Consider the following 16,419-nt stretch of genomic DNA (forward strand, 5'->3'; position numbering starts at 1 on the left):
TCACCTTCCCCCGGGTCCCCTTACTGTCGTGATCATCGTCGTTACCGTCTTCTTCTCTCTAAAACTCATATTGCTTGCATCATGTTGCGGTGAGACGACCTGGAATACTTCTGCACCAGCAACGGCAGCGTACTTCCGCCGTCTCATGGCAAAGCTATCAAACGAGAAGAATCAGCACCGCATAACGATGCATTCGCTACAAGTAACAAACAGAACGAGATGGGGGTAGGCTACTTACTATATACCAACCACAATAGCAGCCAGGAAAGGCACGCCGAGGCCGACGCTGAGGCCGATGATCAATGGCCGGTTGTCTGTACCGGAGGTTTTCTGTGGCTGCTCATCTCCTCCACCTTGGCCGGCTGTTGTAGTGGCTGAAGAGGATGACGGCGAGGATGTTGTTGGTGGTGGCGGCGGAGGGGTATACGAAACGGGACTACCCGTCGTCGCAGCTACGGTCTTGATGTTCTCGGCAAAGGGAATTAACTCGGAGACTCCGTCTTGCGTCGTTGCTGGGAAGGCAGCCTCTGAGCCCGAGGGCACTTCGACGACTAGCGTCCTCGTGCTCGTGACCTTAGTGGTGCTTTGTAGGGATACGGGGCATTCATCAAGCCCTGTTAATATACATGAAACACCGGTAAAGGTGACCTTATCGCTGAGTGTCGTCGTTGTCATATCGTCATCTGCTCTCGCAACTACTGTTGGAGTAGGCGTCGTGGTGATGGTGACGGCGGTAGTTTGTGTGGCACTTCTTGCGCACTCATCAGCCAGAGTCGTATAGAAGATTGGGATCTTCGTCGACGGCGCAGGACCCCATGTTTCGGGCCCAATGGCAATTGTCGCGCCGGCAGCAGCGCCAAGCGCGAGCTGGTACACCTGTTGCACTCGCAATTGGCAATCGGTATCGTCGCCGTCAGGCACGGCTGTGATGTTCGTCGTGAATTCGGCCAAATCCGCGTAGACCAAAACCTCCGTTCCAGTACTAACCGGTATGAATGGCGATAACTCTTTACTTTCTAGAGATACCCCTGCGTGTACGCCGAAGCGTAACCTCGCCGTAAGGACGCCGTTCGCCGTCTGGACGGTGACGGGCAGGAATGCGAAGGTCCCTCCGTTGCTGATGGCATAGGTTAGCTGTCGTAGATTCGAAACCTGAAGCACGACAGGGAAGATCAACAGCTTACAAAGTCACACTAGTAACGTTCTGACTGAAAAGTGAAAGGTCCAAGGTCATCCCGTCATCAACCCTAATGTGCACGCCGCTACTTATGTTGATGTCTGCATCGGCGCCTAAGATAAGGTCAATAGAGGCAATGACACCCACAAACGTCTCGCTGTCCACAGAGAGTCCGAGTGGGGTATTCGTCGAGTAGAGGTTGAGCGTATAAGTTGTTCCTGCCGAGAGAACGGTGTCTATTAACATGTAAAGCTCCAGATCATCAAACTGGAATCGCAGACGACACTCGGGAATATCTGGCACATCGACATTAAAGTCTACATCCAAGGGCGCAAAACTAATGTCGCTGAAGTCAAGATCATCCGTCAAGTTCTTCAGAAATCCGACGGTCTCGTTGTGTAGGTAGGAAATGGCGGCATCCGTCACATTCCCGATCTCTTCTGCGACGTCTCTCGTGAAGTTCGTGATTGCTTGGGTGAAATTGAAATCGCCGTCGAAGCCAAGTTCAGCTGTGATGTTCCCTTTCACATAGCACGTTGTGCATGTCACTTCAATCCCGGCCGATATCGATGTACTTCCTTTGCTTGGTAGCCCGCCATCGCTACCCGTTGAGTCAGATATGAATGCAGACTATCTTTAGAGGTTGGGAGATGCGTCTTCTCACAGGCTGAACAATGTCGCACCATCCCAACTCTTCGCTATTGTGGTAGTGTTTTTGGGACTCTTTTCGCGTCTCGAAAGCTTGGTTTGATACAATGTCTGTGCTAGGGCACTCAAAGTGTCTGGTGGTGAAGGGTTTCTAGGGACATAGAGCGGATATGTTTCCTGAGCTGTACTGAAGTCCGATACCAGTACGAGACTGAGGATTAATGAATATCCGGAATGTATCTTCATTTCAACTAGAAGAGACCAGGTGGCTTGATACTCTTCGAACCGTACTAGTGGATTGGGTCATTGAAGAAATCACAGAGTTGAGAACTTCACCACATCAACCGCTCAGGCCATGAGCTTCTTATCAGGGTATTTTACATGTGTCCATCGAGTCCCCTTATGGCAGGGGAACTCTCAGGGGGTCCTGAGGATGGGCATCCTACGAAGGCCGCAATCTCAGCCTGGGATCGTTGAGACTAGCCTGTGTAGATTATCTTAGCTGGCAACACATATGCAGTTGGCTTAAGGCTGCGCAAATGCAACCTCATCCTGTTTCGAACCAGAGACCGGTCGAAGTATACCATAAATAGGTAAGCAAGGCTAGGGCTGGAGCAATACCTAACGATGTCAGGAAAGTGTCGCAGAGCTATATGCAGTGTCTGAAACGTTATCGGTAACAACTCTCAATGTTGCATGTGGTTTCGCGAGCCTGCAGATAATCCTTCGCCCCCAACTGTGGCCAGTGAATATGTAATGCAGCTGGTAACCAACAAGTCAATTGAGTGCATAATTCAAGGCACGTAGATCGTATGCCTCGTTTGTTTCGTGGCTTACGGGACGCAATCTTCAGTGAGATTGAAGTCGCAAGATACTACTCAGTGTGAGAGTAGAACAGCTGTGATTCTATGAATAGCATTCACTCAATCACAAACAAACATCTGGCTGTCGTGTGAAAGCAGAATGAGCGGGTGCACAGCCGGCCCGGATAGTGCCACCAACACAAGCACCTAATTCGGGTGTGTCAATCGTATCAACCAGAGGATCTTGACTGTTCAGGTGAGTACAAAGTGCAGCAGGCTGATAGATCTAATACTCTTGTGCTGCGAGACGCAGTATCCCAGGCGTATTCGTACCCAGTAGTTGGCATCTTAATACAACCTGGTCACCAGACCACAATGGAGTATCAGCCCGTGCTCACCTAGAGGCTTATGAAGTGCAGAATTGGAAGCCACTGACAACACCCTCGGCTTGTTGGCCGTTCTATCTTGTTAGTATGCACTTGTTGCCTATTGAATATCGTGGATCAACATCCTTTGGCTGAATGAATTGCGCCTGAGTTGCTGTTGAGATGCAGGGAGCCATCTTGGCTGAGCTCTAAGACAACGCACGCCTGTACACCGTTGGCTCTATGTTTGGATACGGCCGTAGCGCCTCGTGAACTGTGGCGTTAGCTTGGTTGCTATTCTGGTTAATGACCTTCGGTGAGCACTGTGCGAGCGTGCAGTTTCGTCGTGGAACATATTGTTCATAATGCTTGTGGAATATAGACCGGAGCGCTAGGCTCTACAATGTGTTATCCGCGAATGTGTCACAGAATGTCGAATTTGTCCGAGTCACCATGAGCGATCGCGGCGAGGATGAGACAGCAAGCTGCTGTGAAGGCATATGATATGGGTTTAAACAGGTTAATGTTAGTGAAGTAGCGAAATCCATGAACATTAGAACGTTAACTTCTCGTTCAATAAGCCGGCTCTGGTTTCTGTATCCTTCGGCTGGAAGCTAGGCGCTTCGAATCCCCAATGTGCTTTTCATTCTATCTTTTGTGAGAAATTCACGGTCTTGGCGTAGCAGCAGCCTGATTTTCACCGCCAGTATCTCGGCTTCGAGGTTAGATGAAGACGGTTCAAGTACGCGAGAGCACCCGACGCGTTGAAGGTCATCATTGAGTGCACAGAAAACGGCACTGGATATCCAGTTGCATAACAAGCCAGCTCTTATAGCGACCTCGCCTGCCTTGTCATTCACCCCTACTACTCATTCTCTCTTAAGCTGACTTGTTGCAATGTTTCCTACCACAGAAAAGATAACTCATGCTGAGTTGGAGATAATGGGAAGGAGGATTTAAGTGATTGAAACCTCGCGCATTCGTTGATCAAGGAAGACCTCTCTGGACAAAAGCTATGATTACTTCCTGACTTAAGGATCGCCACAAGGCGGGAAGTCAGATGGGGCATGGTACTTTTCTTCGGCTACAAGCTAGGCCTCATCCGATAAATGATTCGCCGTCTCGGTATGGGAGGCACGGGTCTTGACAATCCCCGCTCTCCCGAGCAGTACTGCCCGAGCATCACGGACCAGGTATTTAGATACTGCACTCGACGCGAAAAATAAGCGAATGCGAAACACAGTCAGAATCGATCTGACGCTGCCGCTTGATTCTAATATGTGATGGCCTCATCGGCTGTATCGATATCCGCGGAGCCATCGCCACGTATCAGTGATACATTCCACACCATATTCTGCACGCTATCCGCTGTTACAGCGCCCATGTTTGCTCGCCTAATGTCGACTTACAGGAAACTAAATACTACAAAAACGCACGTTGAGTTAAAATGAGTGGTCCGCCAGCACGAGCACGGAGCGATTTCACAAACCGGGCGACGCAACGTCGGGGGTGGGACGGCTGCGGTATTAGTACTACTTGTCACTATAATTTATCGGCGGTCGGATGAACATAAGCTGCGGACGGGCACGATGCAAGTTTTGGGAGTCGTTATTTGATCAGCGAGCTTACGCGATAATCAAGGATCCTCCACACACTAATTACGAATCGCTGCGGGCCTGCGGCCCAGTGCACACTCAACACAGAACAGTAGGTGTTATTCCTACGGCGTAGAATTGGTGTTAGTAGCAAATACGGGTAGAAATACGGGGTGAGCACAGGGTGCTTGCTATACACCCCTTAGCCGCCGCCCCGGTAACTAGTCGGAGTCGGAGTCGGGGTCTTGATAGAAGCTAGGATGGAAAATCGTCATGCCAAAGACATGGGTGGGTATTGGAGTTCTCCTTGCCAGGATTTCTGTCAATCGCACTTACTGTGTCAGACTATAGAATCAAAAGTGGTAGCCGTCCTACTGTAGTCAGGATGGTATAAATAATCACTAGTCTACTTTTTTTCTTTTTCATATTTTCACTCATAACCTACCTATTCGGAGAGCCGTTATCTGCTTAATTCGGATCCTTCCAGCTTGGGCTTCTGCAAGTTATGTCTAACTTTCGTGTCATCATATTGGGCGCAGGACCCGCGGGTCTCTTCACTGCGCATGGTTTGACCGCAGCTGGTATCGATTATGTAGTCCTTGAGAGACAACCAGAGATCGTGCGATACAAAGGGGCGCTAATCGTACTATGGCCACCTCTCCTACGACTCTTAGACCAGTTGGGAATATACGAGTCGGTCAAGCAGCTCTCAACACCTCTTCCTTCTCAAACAAAATTTACTCATAGTGGCGAACCCTTATGTGGTGGCGACGCCTTCGTAGCCCTAGAACATGAGTGAGTTGATTTCGGACGATTGGGCATCTGAGATGACACTGACGAGTCCTGTAGACTTGGGTACCCTACCCTAGGGCTTTCCCGTGGTAACCTTATTCGCACTCTTTATGAGACTTTGCCAGAACGCGCAACAAAAGTGAGGGCAAATGCAAATGTGGTAAACATCGAGACCCACAAGGACGGTGTACGAGTACACCTTGCAGACGGTAGTGGGATAGATGGCTCGATAGTGATTGCAGGAGATGGAGTGCATAGTCCGACTCGGGAGCTCATTCAGCGCCTTCGGCATGATTCATCCGCGACAGGAGACCTGAAGCCCACAGATCCAATGGTTGCAAATTTCATGTCACTCTTCGGCCATACTAGGAGTGACCGAACTGATATTGCGATGGGCGATTTTGCCGAATCGCACGGACCCGGAATTGCCTCGCAATCCGCGCGGCTGCGTGATGCCATATACTTCACGGTTGTCAAGCGGTTAGAAAAACCAGTATCTGACAAGCGAAGTTTCACGACGGAGGAAATCAACAAGTTTGCGCAAGAGATGTCCGACGTGACAGTATTCCCTGGAGTAAAGCTGAAGGAGATATGGCCTCTGCGCGAAGAGACAAATGCCGTACTGCTTCATCAAGAAGAGGGCATGGCGGAGAAATGGCACCATGGTCGAATCGTGCTCGTGGGCGATGCTGCTCACAAAATGACTAGCATGAATGGGCAAGGAGCCTTGTCTGCCATCCTTTCTGCTACCGTGCTAATCAACAGCCTACGGGCGACACTAAAGAAGAACCCGAGGCCGAGTACCCAAGAGCTGGAGATGGCGTTTACGCAGTATGAAACATCGCGTAAAGGGGCGGTCAAGCCCGTCCTTGACCTAGGTGTGTTTATATCACGCTTCATAACATGGATGGGCGAGGAGACGGAGGCTATGGATCGGGAAGTAAGTCGTGATCTGAACCTGGTAGAGGACTCATTGAAAAAGTTGTTACCACTGTTCACCCCCAGCCCGATCTTCGACTTTTTACCGTTCGAAGGGAAGCAGGGCCATACCCCGTGGGAAGTGGACAGCAAGCCGCCGATTCGCGCCCGGCTTTAAGGGTTATATGGTCTCAGGAGGACCAAGATTCGGCTTCGTGCTGTAGTTCAATATATTCAAGAATTGCAGTCTTTGTTAGTATAGCGAAATGTCACTTACGGTTATTTTAGATTAGCCGTGTCAACATCTCACTATGTCAATCAGAGGATAACTATACCCCGAGAGAATACCGACACCTATGGATCACCACATGACAGATGTAAGAGCAGCAGCGAAATCTTACCCATGTAGTCTTGATGAATACGTTACTGCTGTGTATGATATGTTCCCTATTGCTGACAATATCTATTTACCAACGTTACTTATCCTACTTCGTATGATGAGGGGTGAGAATGTCCAAACCGGCTTACGGCAGCTTGCCAAATCCCCGCCCCCTCCCTGCTTTCGATCTGAGGTCAAAGGCATTCAAGCGCTCACCGCCTGGGACATAAAAGCCCCAGTAGCCTGGTTAGATGCATTTGCGTCAGGTGCCACGTTGTTCTGCGGACCTAGCTAGCGTGGATTTACAGACAAGCAGCTGGCCAAAGTTGAGGCGAGTTCGTCAAAAGCCACGGTCGAGGAATGGTCGAGAGTGTATTATTCTGGCCGAGTCAAGATGTATCCATAGTTCCATAATACATAGGCAAGACTATATTCAACCCAATGTTGTGGGATGATCGCGGTTGTGACAAGATGCTGTTGAGTGAGGTGGTGGGTTGCATGAAGTGAGCTTTGCACTTGATTGCATGGATGTATGTACCTTATCTATCTGCTTATCTCCATTCCACCTATATGTATATTTCTCTTTATCCTTTTCTTCTCGACCTTGCTAGGCGAGTCTCTTGCATTCAAGGACACTCCAAGTTTTCCAATTCACATGGTCCAAGATTATATATACTGAATATCATAGTTTCTTAAGAGAGGAGACCATGGTGATATGTACCTAGGCAGCTGATTGAGTACGGCATAAAGCGTTTTAATGCATATCATTGCTGGTCATGGTAGAGGGGTTTATATGTATGTATCAACATGACAATTGCAGCTTCCATGCAATTTTGAACTCGCTACATGAATACCTACTCATGCACCTAATTTCTCCAGTGGTCCGGTGCGCGCTAAATTGGCTGCTAAAGTGTACCTAGGTACTTACTACTTAGACTAAGTACCTACCTAGACATAGTCTTACCTGGATGACCTTGGTCGGCATTTTATTCGCTGGCAGGGGCAACGGGGGGTAACAACACCAAAAATCTATATCTGTCTGGTATGATCTCAGGTCATGCCATCATCTTCGCTCGCTCTGTGCAAACCTTTATAACCTGGCACGTCGCTTTTCGTCCGAACCCTACGAGGCTGGCCAAGTGCGCGGCTCTTGTGCTCCTATTTCTTCGCACTCTCATACTTCTGTCCTCCTCCCCCGCCCTCGGCATTAACCACGGGAATCCCCCTAATCTTGCCAGCTCCGCCGAGTTTATGCAATGTCAGGTACTATGAGAGGCACGCCCAGTCGCGGGCAGGGGCGTGGAACTGTCCCCTTTGGGGCGACCAGCCCAGGAGCCTCGAGCATACCCCGTCCAACCCTGGAGAGTCACGGTCACTCGAGCCACAGTCAGCCTGCCCCTAGCGAGACCGCCTCCGGTGTCAGCGCAAGTCGACAAAAGCAGAGCAAGCGAGATGAGGTATGTTAAGTCACACTTCTTTCTCGAGTTTCGTTCATAGAACCTCGTGCGCTTGTTCCGCTACGAGACGAATCGACAACTATTCCTGCCCGCCATGGCTCCCTATACCTACATGACTCTAGACTACGATAGCTATATTGCGTATAAACGCGCCATGGATGCTGATTATTACCGTCAGGCTATCCGCCGGAAGCTGGAGAGCGATCTCTCCAAAAAGAAGCATTTGGCAAACCGCGCCCGACATTCTCGCAAGGCTCCTCCAGGAACTGTCCTCGCCCTGAAACCCAGTCCCGCCCTACAGATCAAGCCCACAACAACTGTAGCTGAGGCCGCTCAGTTGATGGCCGCCAAGAGAGAAGACTGTGTTTTAGTAACAGACGATGATGATCGAATTGCCGGCATCTTCACAGCCAAGGACCTGGCGTTCCGTGTCGTTGGTACGGGCCAGAAGGCGACCAATGTCACCATCGCCGAGATTATGACCAAGAACCCTCTATGCGCCCGAACCGACACCAGCGCTACCGATGCCCTAGATCTGATGGTTAGAAAGGGGTTCCGACATTTGCCTGTTATGGATGAGAACCAAGATATTTCCGGTGTCCTCGACATTACGAAATGTTTCTACGATGCTATGGAGAAACTGGAGCGGGCATATGCCTCTTCAACTAAACTCTACGCTGCTTTGGAAGGTGTTCAGTCCGAGCTGGGCACAAGTCAGCCTGCTCAGATCATTCAATATGTGGAGGCTCTCCGTTCCAAGATGTCCGGTCCCACACTCGAGTCTGTGCTAAACGGCATGCCTCCTACTACCGTCAGTGTCCGGACTTCTGTAAAAGAGGCTGCAATGCTCATGAAGGAGAACCATACTACAGCGGTTTTGGTGCAAGACCAAGGTCAGATTACTGGTATTTTTACTAGTAAAGATGTCGTTCTACGAGTCATTGCCCCTGGTCTTGATCCTGCCACGTGCAGCGTAGTGCGCGTCATGACGCCCCATCCCGATTTTGCGCCCATGGACATGAGCATCCAGGCAGCTCTGCGAAAAATGCACGGTAAGAACTTCAATAATACAAACCACTTCATGTCTTATGAAACTAACATAGCGTAGATGGCCATTACTTAAACCTACCAGTCATGAATGGGGAAGGCGAGATCGTGGGTATGGTTGATGTTCTCAAACTCACATATGCAACTCTGGAGCAGATCAACACAATGGGCTCGGGTGATAGCGAAGGTCCTGCCTGGAACAAGTTCTGGTTATCATTGGACAATGAAACCGAGTCCATGGTCTCGGGTGACGGCAGTCACCACCACGGCACAATAGGGTCTAGATCTATGATGACGCCTGACCATGGACGAGAGCGTATCACCGATTCCGTTGCTCCAGGCGATAGTGCTTCTCACATGGGCGTCGATTCCCCTGGTCACTCAATGGTGGCCGACCAGCCCCCTGCTGAGATTCCCTTTGCCTTCAAGTTCAAAGCACCTAGCGGTCGAGTACACCGACTACAGGTTATTGCTAGTCAAGGTATTGGAGAGCTTGTTGCAAATGTTGCAGCGAAACTGGGCAATGAAGCTGAAGCTATTGGCGGTGTGCCTGCTGTGGAAGATGGTAAGGTCACCCCGGGCGGCTTTGCCCTAAGCTACTTGGATGATGAAGGAGATACAGTTAGTATCACAACCGACCAAGATTTGCTGGAGGCAATCTTGCTTGCTCGTCAGCATCACCATGACAAGGTTGATCTCTTTGTGCATGACCCTGAGAAGCCAGCTGTCATAGTCACAGCGCCTCAGCCTGATCCTCTAGCAGCTGATACTCCCTCCGCCAGCGTAGCTACATCTGACGTGCGACGGAGACGGGCTGCTTTAGAAGATGATGATGAGGATGATGAGACAGAGGATGACGACTACTCGACTGTGAGACGTCGCAAGAAGGTTCATTCTCGGGGTGAACCTGAGCAAGTCATTGCCGGCGTTCCCAACGAGCTTCTTCTTCCAGGTGCCATTGTTACGTTGGCTGTTGTGATAATTGGCGTATTCACTATTGCAAGAGCCACAAGCCGGTAATCATGCATTTATATTTTGTTGCCGAGCTCATTATTTTCCGGGTCATTACAATGAGCCGCTTCATCAAGATACATTAGGTATACATAGACGATGACGATTTCCATTGAGTAGAATAATACCTTTTGATGAATACCTAGGAGAAAATAAATAGCTTTTCGCATTTTGATATTCTGTAAATTCCTGCACTTCCTGTGCCCCAGAATCCGAATCTATTGTGAATCTGTTCTAGCTATGTATTATGTATGGGATGGATAACTGAAATGTTGAGAATCAAGACAACCGATATCCTATATAAGGATAAGGCCTCACAAGCACGTATGCGTATAATTACTTATGCAAAATATGCTATTTATGGGTCGAATGACTCCAGCCCGGGCGCTGCTCCACGAAGTTTGGCCCATCACATCCCTGCAACTGCAACCCAGCAGCCGACCTATCAATTGATATCGGCGCATTTCGAAATTTCAAAGTCGTAAGACGATTCCTACGACACTGGCAATTCTATGCCAACAACGCTGCTCCAACCATGATAATAAGGGACTTCGGCGTGCGCCATGGTACACAATTCTAATCCCACTCCATGTCGCCGCGGCAAAGCTAACATTCAATCTTCAATCGGCAGCCAGACGGGCATTGGCACAATCTGCACGGCAGACCTGCTGTCTACGAACACTCTCGACGCAACCGACAACGACACTGACGCAAACAGCTGTTCCAGACTTGACACCTAGTGGACTACAAGACTCGAGCTCACAATCTAAACCCAAGCCCCCGTCTATCTTCATCGCCAATGCGAAGGCAACCCGCCGGAGGAGAGCTGATGAGGTCGACAAAACTGTTGAGTTCTATCATCAAGGGCAACTCTTAAAAAGCCAGATAGGGAAATTGGGCACAAATGTCGAAAAGCGGTACCGACCCGGTGATTTGTTCATGAACCCACCGGGCCCCAAAGATGTCACACTCGAGCTCCTCATGGCGTCCCAGGCGCATATGGGCCACCACACCTCTCTCTGGAACCCGGCTAACGCGCGCTATATCTACGGTATTCGCCAGGGCATCCACATCATCTCCCTAGAGACAATAGCTGCTCATCTACGACGAGCAGCGCGTGTTGTAGAAGAAATCACTTACCGAGGCGGCCTGATCCTTTTCGTGGGAACGCGGCCAGGTCAGACACAGCTCGTGACACAGGCAGCACGGCTCGCACGGGGATGCCACTTGTTCACGAAATGGATCCCTGGATCCATTACCAATAGCGACGTCATCTTGAACGGCATGCAAATGCAGATGCTCGACGAGAACGATAAGCCCCTCGAAGGATTCGAGCGCCATCTCAACGAACGACGGCCCCTTATCCCAGATCTGGTTGTCTGTCTCAATCCTCTTGAGAACTACACCCTTCTGCACGAGTGTGCTCTTGCGAACGTGCCAACCATTGGTGTCGTTGATACAAACACCGAGCCGACTTGGGTTACATACGCAATCCCGGCGAATGACGACAGGTATGCCATCACTATTATACGGCTTCCTCGTCGCTACCTGCATCTAAAAGGGTCTTTAAGCTAACTTGCACTTTTCTCAATAGTCTGCGTTGTCTGGCCGTCATCAGCAGTGTACTCGGCCGTGCTGGTGAGATAGGACATAAGCGTCGTCTCGATGACGCCAAGTTGGGTATTGTAAAATGGACAACGCCGTTAGATGTACAATACTTTAGTAAGTAACCTTGTGACAATATCACCCTCAATCCCGGTTATTCCCAGGGGATACAGAGATTCTGTACGAGGAAATCATGAATCGAGAGTCAATAAGACTAGATCAGTTATATCCTTATTGCGCTTGTCACGACAATTACTAACCGAGATAATATAGTGGCCATCGAACGTAAAATGGCAGAGAGGGAATCCAGAAAAGGTTCGGATTCCGAGGAGGAGCTCTCCGAGTCTGGTAGCACCGCGTCCTCAACCCTCGAGGACTCCCTTTCACTGAACGATGAGATCATCTCATAATCTGGGCTGATGTTAGCTGAGTTCCGGTTGGAGAGTGGTCTCAAACTCGAGTTAATGTGCAGCAAGAAAGGCCCGAATCAGGGACCAGGTTGGATGTTGACCGACAGCCCTGCTTAGCTTACTAGTGTAACTATACGACAACTATATGTATGTAAGAAACAGCAACATGTACCTATAGTAAAAGACGATTGTGAATAAATGAACGGACTAGTACACGGCTATGAAACTATATTATACTTAGCCTTGAGTAGTGTTTGCTCTTTAAGAGTCGCTTTTCTTGGCTTGGGTTTTGCTCCCAAGGTTGAAGTACATCCGTACGCAGGAAATAATGTGATGAACAAATTGGAAGGTATTAGTTGGGAGGCGAGCGTGCGTAGCATGCTATTGTATGATTTATCTGGCCGTAATCGGTGTCATGGATCACCTTAGGGATGTAACAGGTATATCGTAAGATTTCATTGCTCACATTCCGTCAAGGGTCGGCGATATATGTATCCTAATTCGACTGCGATTTGTTTCTTTCTTCTTGTGATTTCTCGTTAGATGTCGCAAAAAGGATGGTGTATGTTTCCGCCTGAACCCCAAATAGGGCCCTAATAGAAATCGTAAAAGGAGCTTAGGGTTACATCAGTTCGAAATCATGCTTAGAGCCTTGCATGCGAGGGCACGTTGAGGAAGTCATGCGGCTATCGGTCATATGGTAACCGAGGCTGAAGTATCGGACACCGTGTCCCTTGGGTGTTTAGAATGCAATGAAAACGGTGAAAGGGGTTCGTAATTTTGATGAGCAAATGTACCATTTTTACACGCGTACAAGTCATACTAGCTGAATATGCAGTTCGCCTCGCACTACGGCCGTACGAAAGGCCATTGCAAGCTGTTCATAGTCATTCAAAGACATGCAGGCAATATTGGACAATATTGGAGAATGAGATTATAATACAGACTTCGCTTCTTGAAACGGACCCTTGAGACCTAGGCGGTCTGGACTAGAAGACCAGTTGTATATAGATTCGAGTCAAGCTACCAAGACCAAGATGGAATTGGTTGACCAAGGACTCATGCAGCCCTAGTTGATCGTTGCAATCTGAAAGTTCCAAGCCCAGATCTCTGCCTTTGTTATAATAAGCTCAGAGCCCCCTTTTCTCTAAATATTCATCCCTAACGATAGTGAAATCTGATACAAAATGAGCTTAGCGAAGAGGCAGTGATAGTTATCGTCATTAAGGTCAGCCTCAATTAGGACCTCGAAGTACTGTAAAGTCTTTCAAACAATAATCTTCATATGAGCTGCTAGTACGCATCGTGACATACAAGATGAATGACAAGTATTCTTGTCGATCCAGATTATGAGAACCATGCTCCATTTGCAAGTCCCTCTCCATCCAGGTTCCTTCTCATTATTTTAATGGGCAAACCTGAAATCCAGTCTTCTACTACCCGTCTGCATTGTGGTTGAGATATAATAAGCCCGCTCGTCCTCTGTCATTGCATTCCAGACTTTTTCCTTCTGCTTATTTCTCCACACGTAGTAGGCTTTGGTGGCGAGGAATATGGCAATACCAAAAATATTGATAGCAAACAATACGCTGTTGCCCCTCTTGTATAGCGGTTTGTCGTCATCCAAGTAGATGAAATTTGCAATGACATTACCTGCTTGGACAGACATCTTGGTCGCAAAGTTAGCTGAGGGTTAAGCATTTACCCGAGGAAGTTCAACAAGCTTACATTATACACGGCTGCTGACACACTTCTTGTTCCTACGCTGTTGGAGTTTCTGGATGTCCATGCGACCAGAATCGCATCTACCATTAACACTCGATTAGCCTTTCTCCCATCATCAAACAAGCACAGGTAAAACTTACGGCAGTATGGATACCCCAGGAGAACCGTAATTAGTGTATATGTCCCCCAAGCGTCTGTGACTGTTCCAGGCCACCAGCGCAATGCTGCCAAGGTAGGGACAATCCAAATGTTCTGTAGCGATGAGACCAGGGTTTTCTCGTTGAGATACTCCGAGAGGCGCGTGATCAACAGAAGGGTTATGATATGGAGCACGCTCTAATGATTGATTAGGAGGGATTGGTAAAACATAACCACGAAAGGTGACTTACGGAGGGAATTGTCAGTAGATTCGTTGTAAATGTATCGAACCCGATGCCCCTGAGAATCAGAGTGATATATCTTGATGGGGGTGCCTGCGGAATGTAGATGACGAGACCAAGCAGATACAATGGCCAAAGATCATAGTCCGTGAGGCAGGACCACAGTATCTGGGGAGTGATCGCCTGGCGGTTGTTCATGTCACCTTTGGAGGGGTCGTCGCGCAGAACCCGATTGACAACAATGGCCACTTCGCGATCCGAAAACCAGCCGTTGGGGCGGAACCAAGTTTTTGTCTGTACTGCCGAAGCTGGCATCATGAAAAAGGAGACAACACCAATCTGTATGCCGCTTTAGTTGAGGTCCTTACTTCAAGGTCTTTGGAAAGGCTCAAGGCCGGTGAATTAGGTCTCTTACTGTGAACGTAATGATGCCTTCGATCAAAAACAACCACCGCCACCCACCCCAACCTAGGACGCCTCGTAGTCGTAACAAAGCAAAGGCCAACAGGGATGTGACAACACCAGTTACAGACAAGGTTGTCCAGAAATAACTATTCGTTAAAGTGAAAATCAGCAACCTATCACATACGTACTATATTCTCTGGTTACGCATACCTTAGCCGAATAGGCAGCTCTTTGGAAGTATAGAAGTAACTCAGCCAGAGTACTATATCTGGGATGAACCCACCCTAAGAACGAAATTATCAGCATGCGTTTATGACCAACTGACGAAGAAGGTTATGATGGAGCTAGCAATACACACCTCGAGGATTCCTAGAAGTGCTCTTGTCGCAAAGAAACTGCCTCGCCCACTAATGAGGCACTGAAGAGCGGCAACGATTGACCAAAGGCAGATTTGGGCTGGGACCCAACGGTCAGGCCCCAATTTCTTCGATACTAGCTGGGACGGTAGTTCCGCAAACAAGAATGACACCAGGAAAATAGTGTTTCCGATGTTGTAATCTTAACAGAGGTTAGACAGGGCATTTTCAGCGTTCATTTAGCTTCAGTATCATACCATTGGTGTTCATACCAAGATCTTCTAGGAAGTTATCTGATACGACTTGTGTGAGATTGCCACGGTCAACCTGTAAGGCGAAAAACATGACGCACTATGATATAGTTAAATGTTAATTGAGAACTGCGATACCGAATCAAGATGACATGTTTGAACGTACAGCCCATAAACAGACTCTCCAGTCTAATTTTCGAATGATCCTTTTCTCCTCCTCTTCAGTCCATTCCAACGTGGGGTCGAAAGCATAACGGCATTCATACTCGCAGTCATCGTAAACTTGCTTCCATTGAGCTGCTGCACGGGGATCGGCGAAGGGATTTGCTTTGAGTGATAGATCTTCTTCAGAGGGTAGTGATCTGGACGAGGAGGGTAAGCTGGCGATTTTGTCGTCCAACGATGAACTTGCTCTCGAGCTCACAATTGGCTCAGCAGTTGTCGGAATAGACGCCTGGATCGGTGGTACTGCCATTGTCTCGGCTCAATTGCAGTGACTCGGGCGGAAATTAATGATCTAAGGTACCATGACACCAGGAAATACGAATGGCCAATGCAGCGAGGGTCGTACAATTTATCAGATTGCTGCATTGGGGGTGGTATTGAGCGATACATGGCGATAAAGCTCAGTCTTATCTCCAATTGACGATATGTTCATCGATACCTCCAATGGCGTAATGTGGATTTGCTTCTTGCGAGTGGCTGATCATCATGCTAGAGGGGGCCTCGCGCGTTGCTTGTTCCAAATTGCGTGATATCCCCCCAAGACGCACGCGAATGGCGTCAACCCTGCCCCTCATCGCCATCACACACCGCAGATAACATCACGATCCGACCTCTCAACTGAGGTTTACGGGGGAAATAAACACAGTCTAGACCGGTGAAGTGGCTCACGGGGCTCTCACCTTCATGCAAGCTACGCCCACATGGTGTTGGTGGCCGTGATAGCTGTTCCTACGCATTCTCGCGACATCGCACCAGATAGACGTCGAACGCCACTCTACCGACAATAACACGGACCGTTACCTCGGATCAGCAACCGCATATAGAACTCTCTATATGGCACACGTGGGGGAGACCAGCATCTCCCCGGAT

At 48.9% G+C, this 16,419-nt stretch overlaps 4 protein-coding genes across 4 annotated transcripts; 2 read left to right on the forward strand and 2 right to left on the reverse strand.

The window, feature by feature from the left end:
- On the reverse strand, nucleotides 1-2,071 carry F5B22DRAFT_646298 (uncharacterized protein; the record flags this gene model as incomplete). The annotated part of the gene is made up of 4 exons (XM_047978714.1): nucleotides 1-154; nucleotides 239-1,117; nucleotides 1,185-1,778; nucleotides 1,842-2,071. 4 exons carry the CDS (start codon nucleotides 2,069-2,071, stop codon nucleotides 1-3), a joined length of 1,857 nt encoding a protein of 618 aa, XP_047831058.1.
- A 2,698-nt stretch (nucleotides 2,072-4,769) lies between these two features.
- F5B22DRAFT_138516 (uncharacterized protein) lies at nucleotides 4,770-6,565 on the forward strand. Its single transcript, XM_047969027.1, has 2 exons — nucleotides 4,770-5,383; nucleotides 5,438-6,565. Exons 1-2 carry the CDS (start codon nucleotides 5,094-5,096, stop codon nucleotides 6,474-6,476), a joined length of 1,329 nt encoding a protein of 442 aa, XP_047831059.1. The 5' UTR covers nucleotides 4,770-5,093; the 3' UTR covers nucleotides 6,477-6,565.
- Nucleotides 6,566-7,945: 1,380 nt separating this feature from the next.
- F5B22DRAFT_636174 (uncharacterized protein) lies at nucleotides 7,946-12,207 on the forward strand (the record flags this gene model as incomplete). The annotated part of the gene is made up of 6 exons (XM_047977249.1): nucleotides 7,946-8,134; nucleotides 8,313-9,186; nucleotides 9,243-10,166; nucleotides 10,824-11,703; nucleotides 11,787-11,914; nucleotides 12,071-12,207. 6 exons carry the CDS (start codon nucleotides 7,946-7,948, stop codon nucleotides 12,205-12,207), a joined length of 3,132 nt encoding a protein of 1,043 aa, XP_047831060.1.
- A 1,262-nt stretch (nucleotides 12,208-13,469) lies between these two features.
- Nucleotides 13,470-16,311, reverse strand: F5B22DRAFT_138892 (MFS general substrate transporter). The gene is made up of 9 exons (XM_047969031.1): nucleotides 15,491-16,311; nucleotides 15,331-15,424; nucleotides 15,076-15,275; nucleotides 14,928-15,001; nucleotides 14,728-14,863; nucleotides 14,322-14,651; nucleotides 14,073-14,268; nucleotides 13,936-14,012; nucleotides 13,470-13,876 (listed from the first exon to the last, which is right to left on the reverse strand). The coding sequence occupies exons 1-9, from the start codon at nucleotides 15,797-15,799 to the stop codon at nucleotides 13,613-13,615; spliced, it is 1,680 nt and encodes a 559-aa protein (XP_047831061.1). The 5' UTR covers nucleotides 15,800-16,311; the 3' UTR covers nucleotides 13,470-13,612.
- Between the last annotated feature and the right edge of the window lie 108 nt (nucleotides 16,312-16,419).

The sequence above is a fragment of the Xylaria bambusicola genome, assembly GCF_022495145.1.
Source record: "Xylaria bambusicola strain CBS 139988 unplaced genomic scaffold F5B22scaffold_19, whole genome shotgun sequence".
In the NCBI taxonomy this organism is placed as follows: Eukaryota; Fungi; Ascomycota; class Sordariomycetes; order Xylariales; family Xylariaceae; genus Xylaria; species Xylaria bambusicola.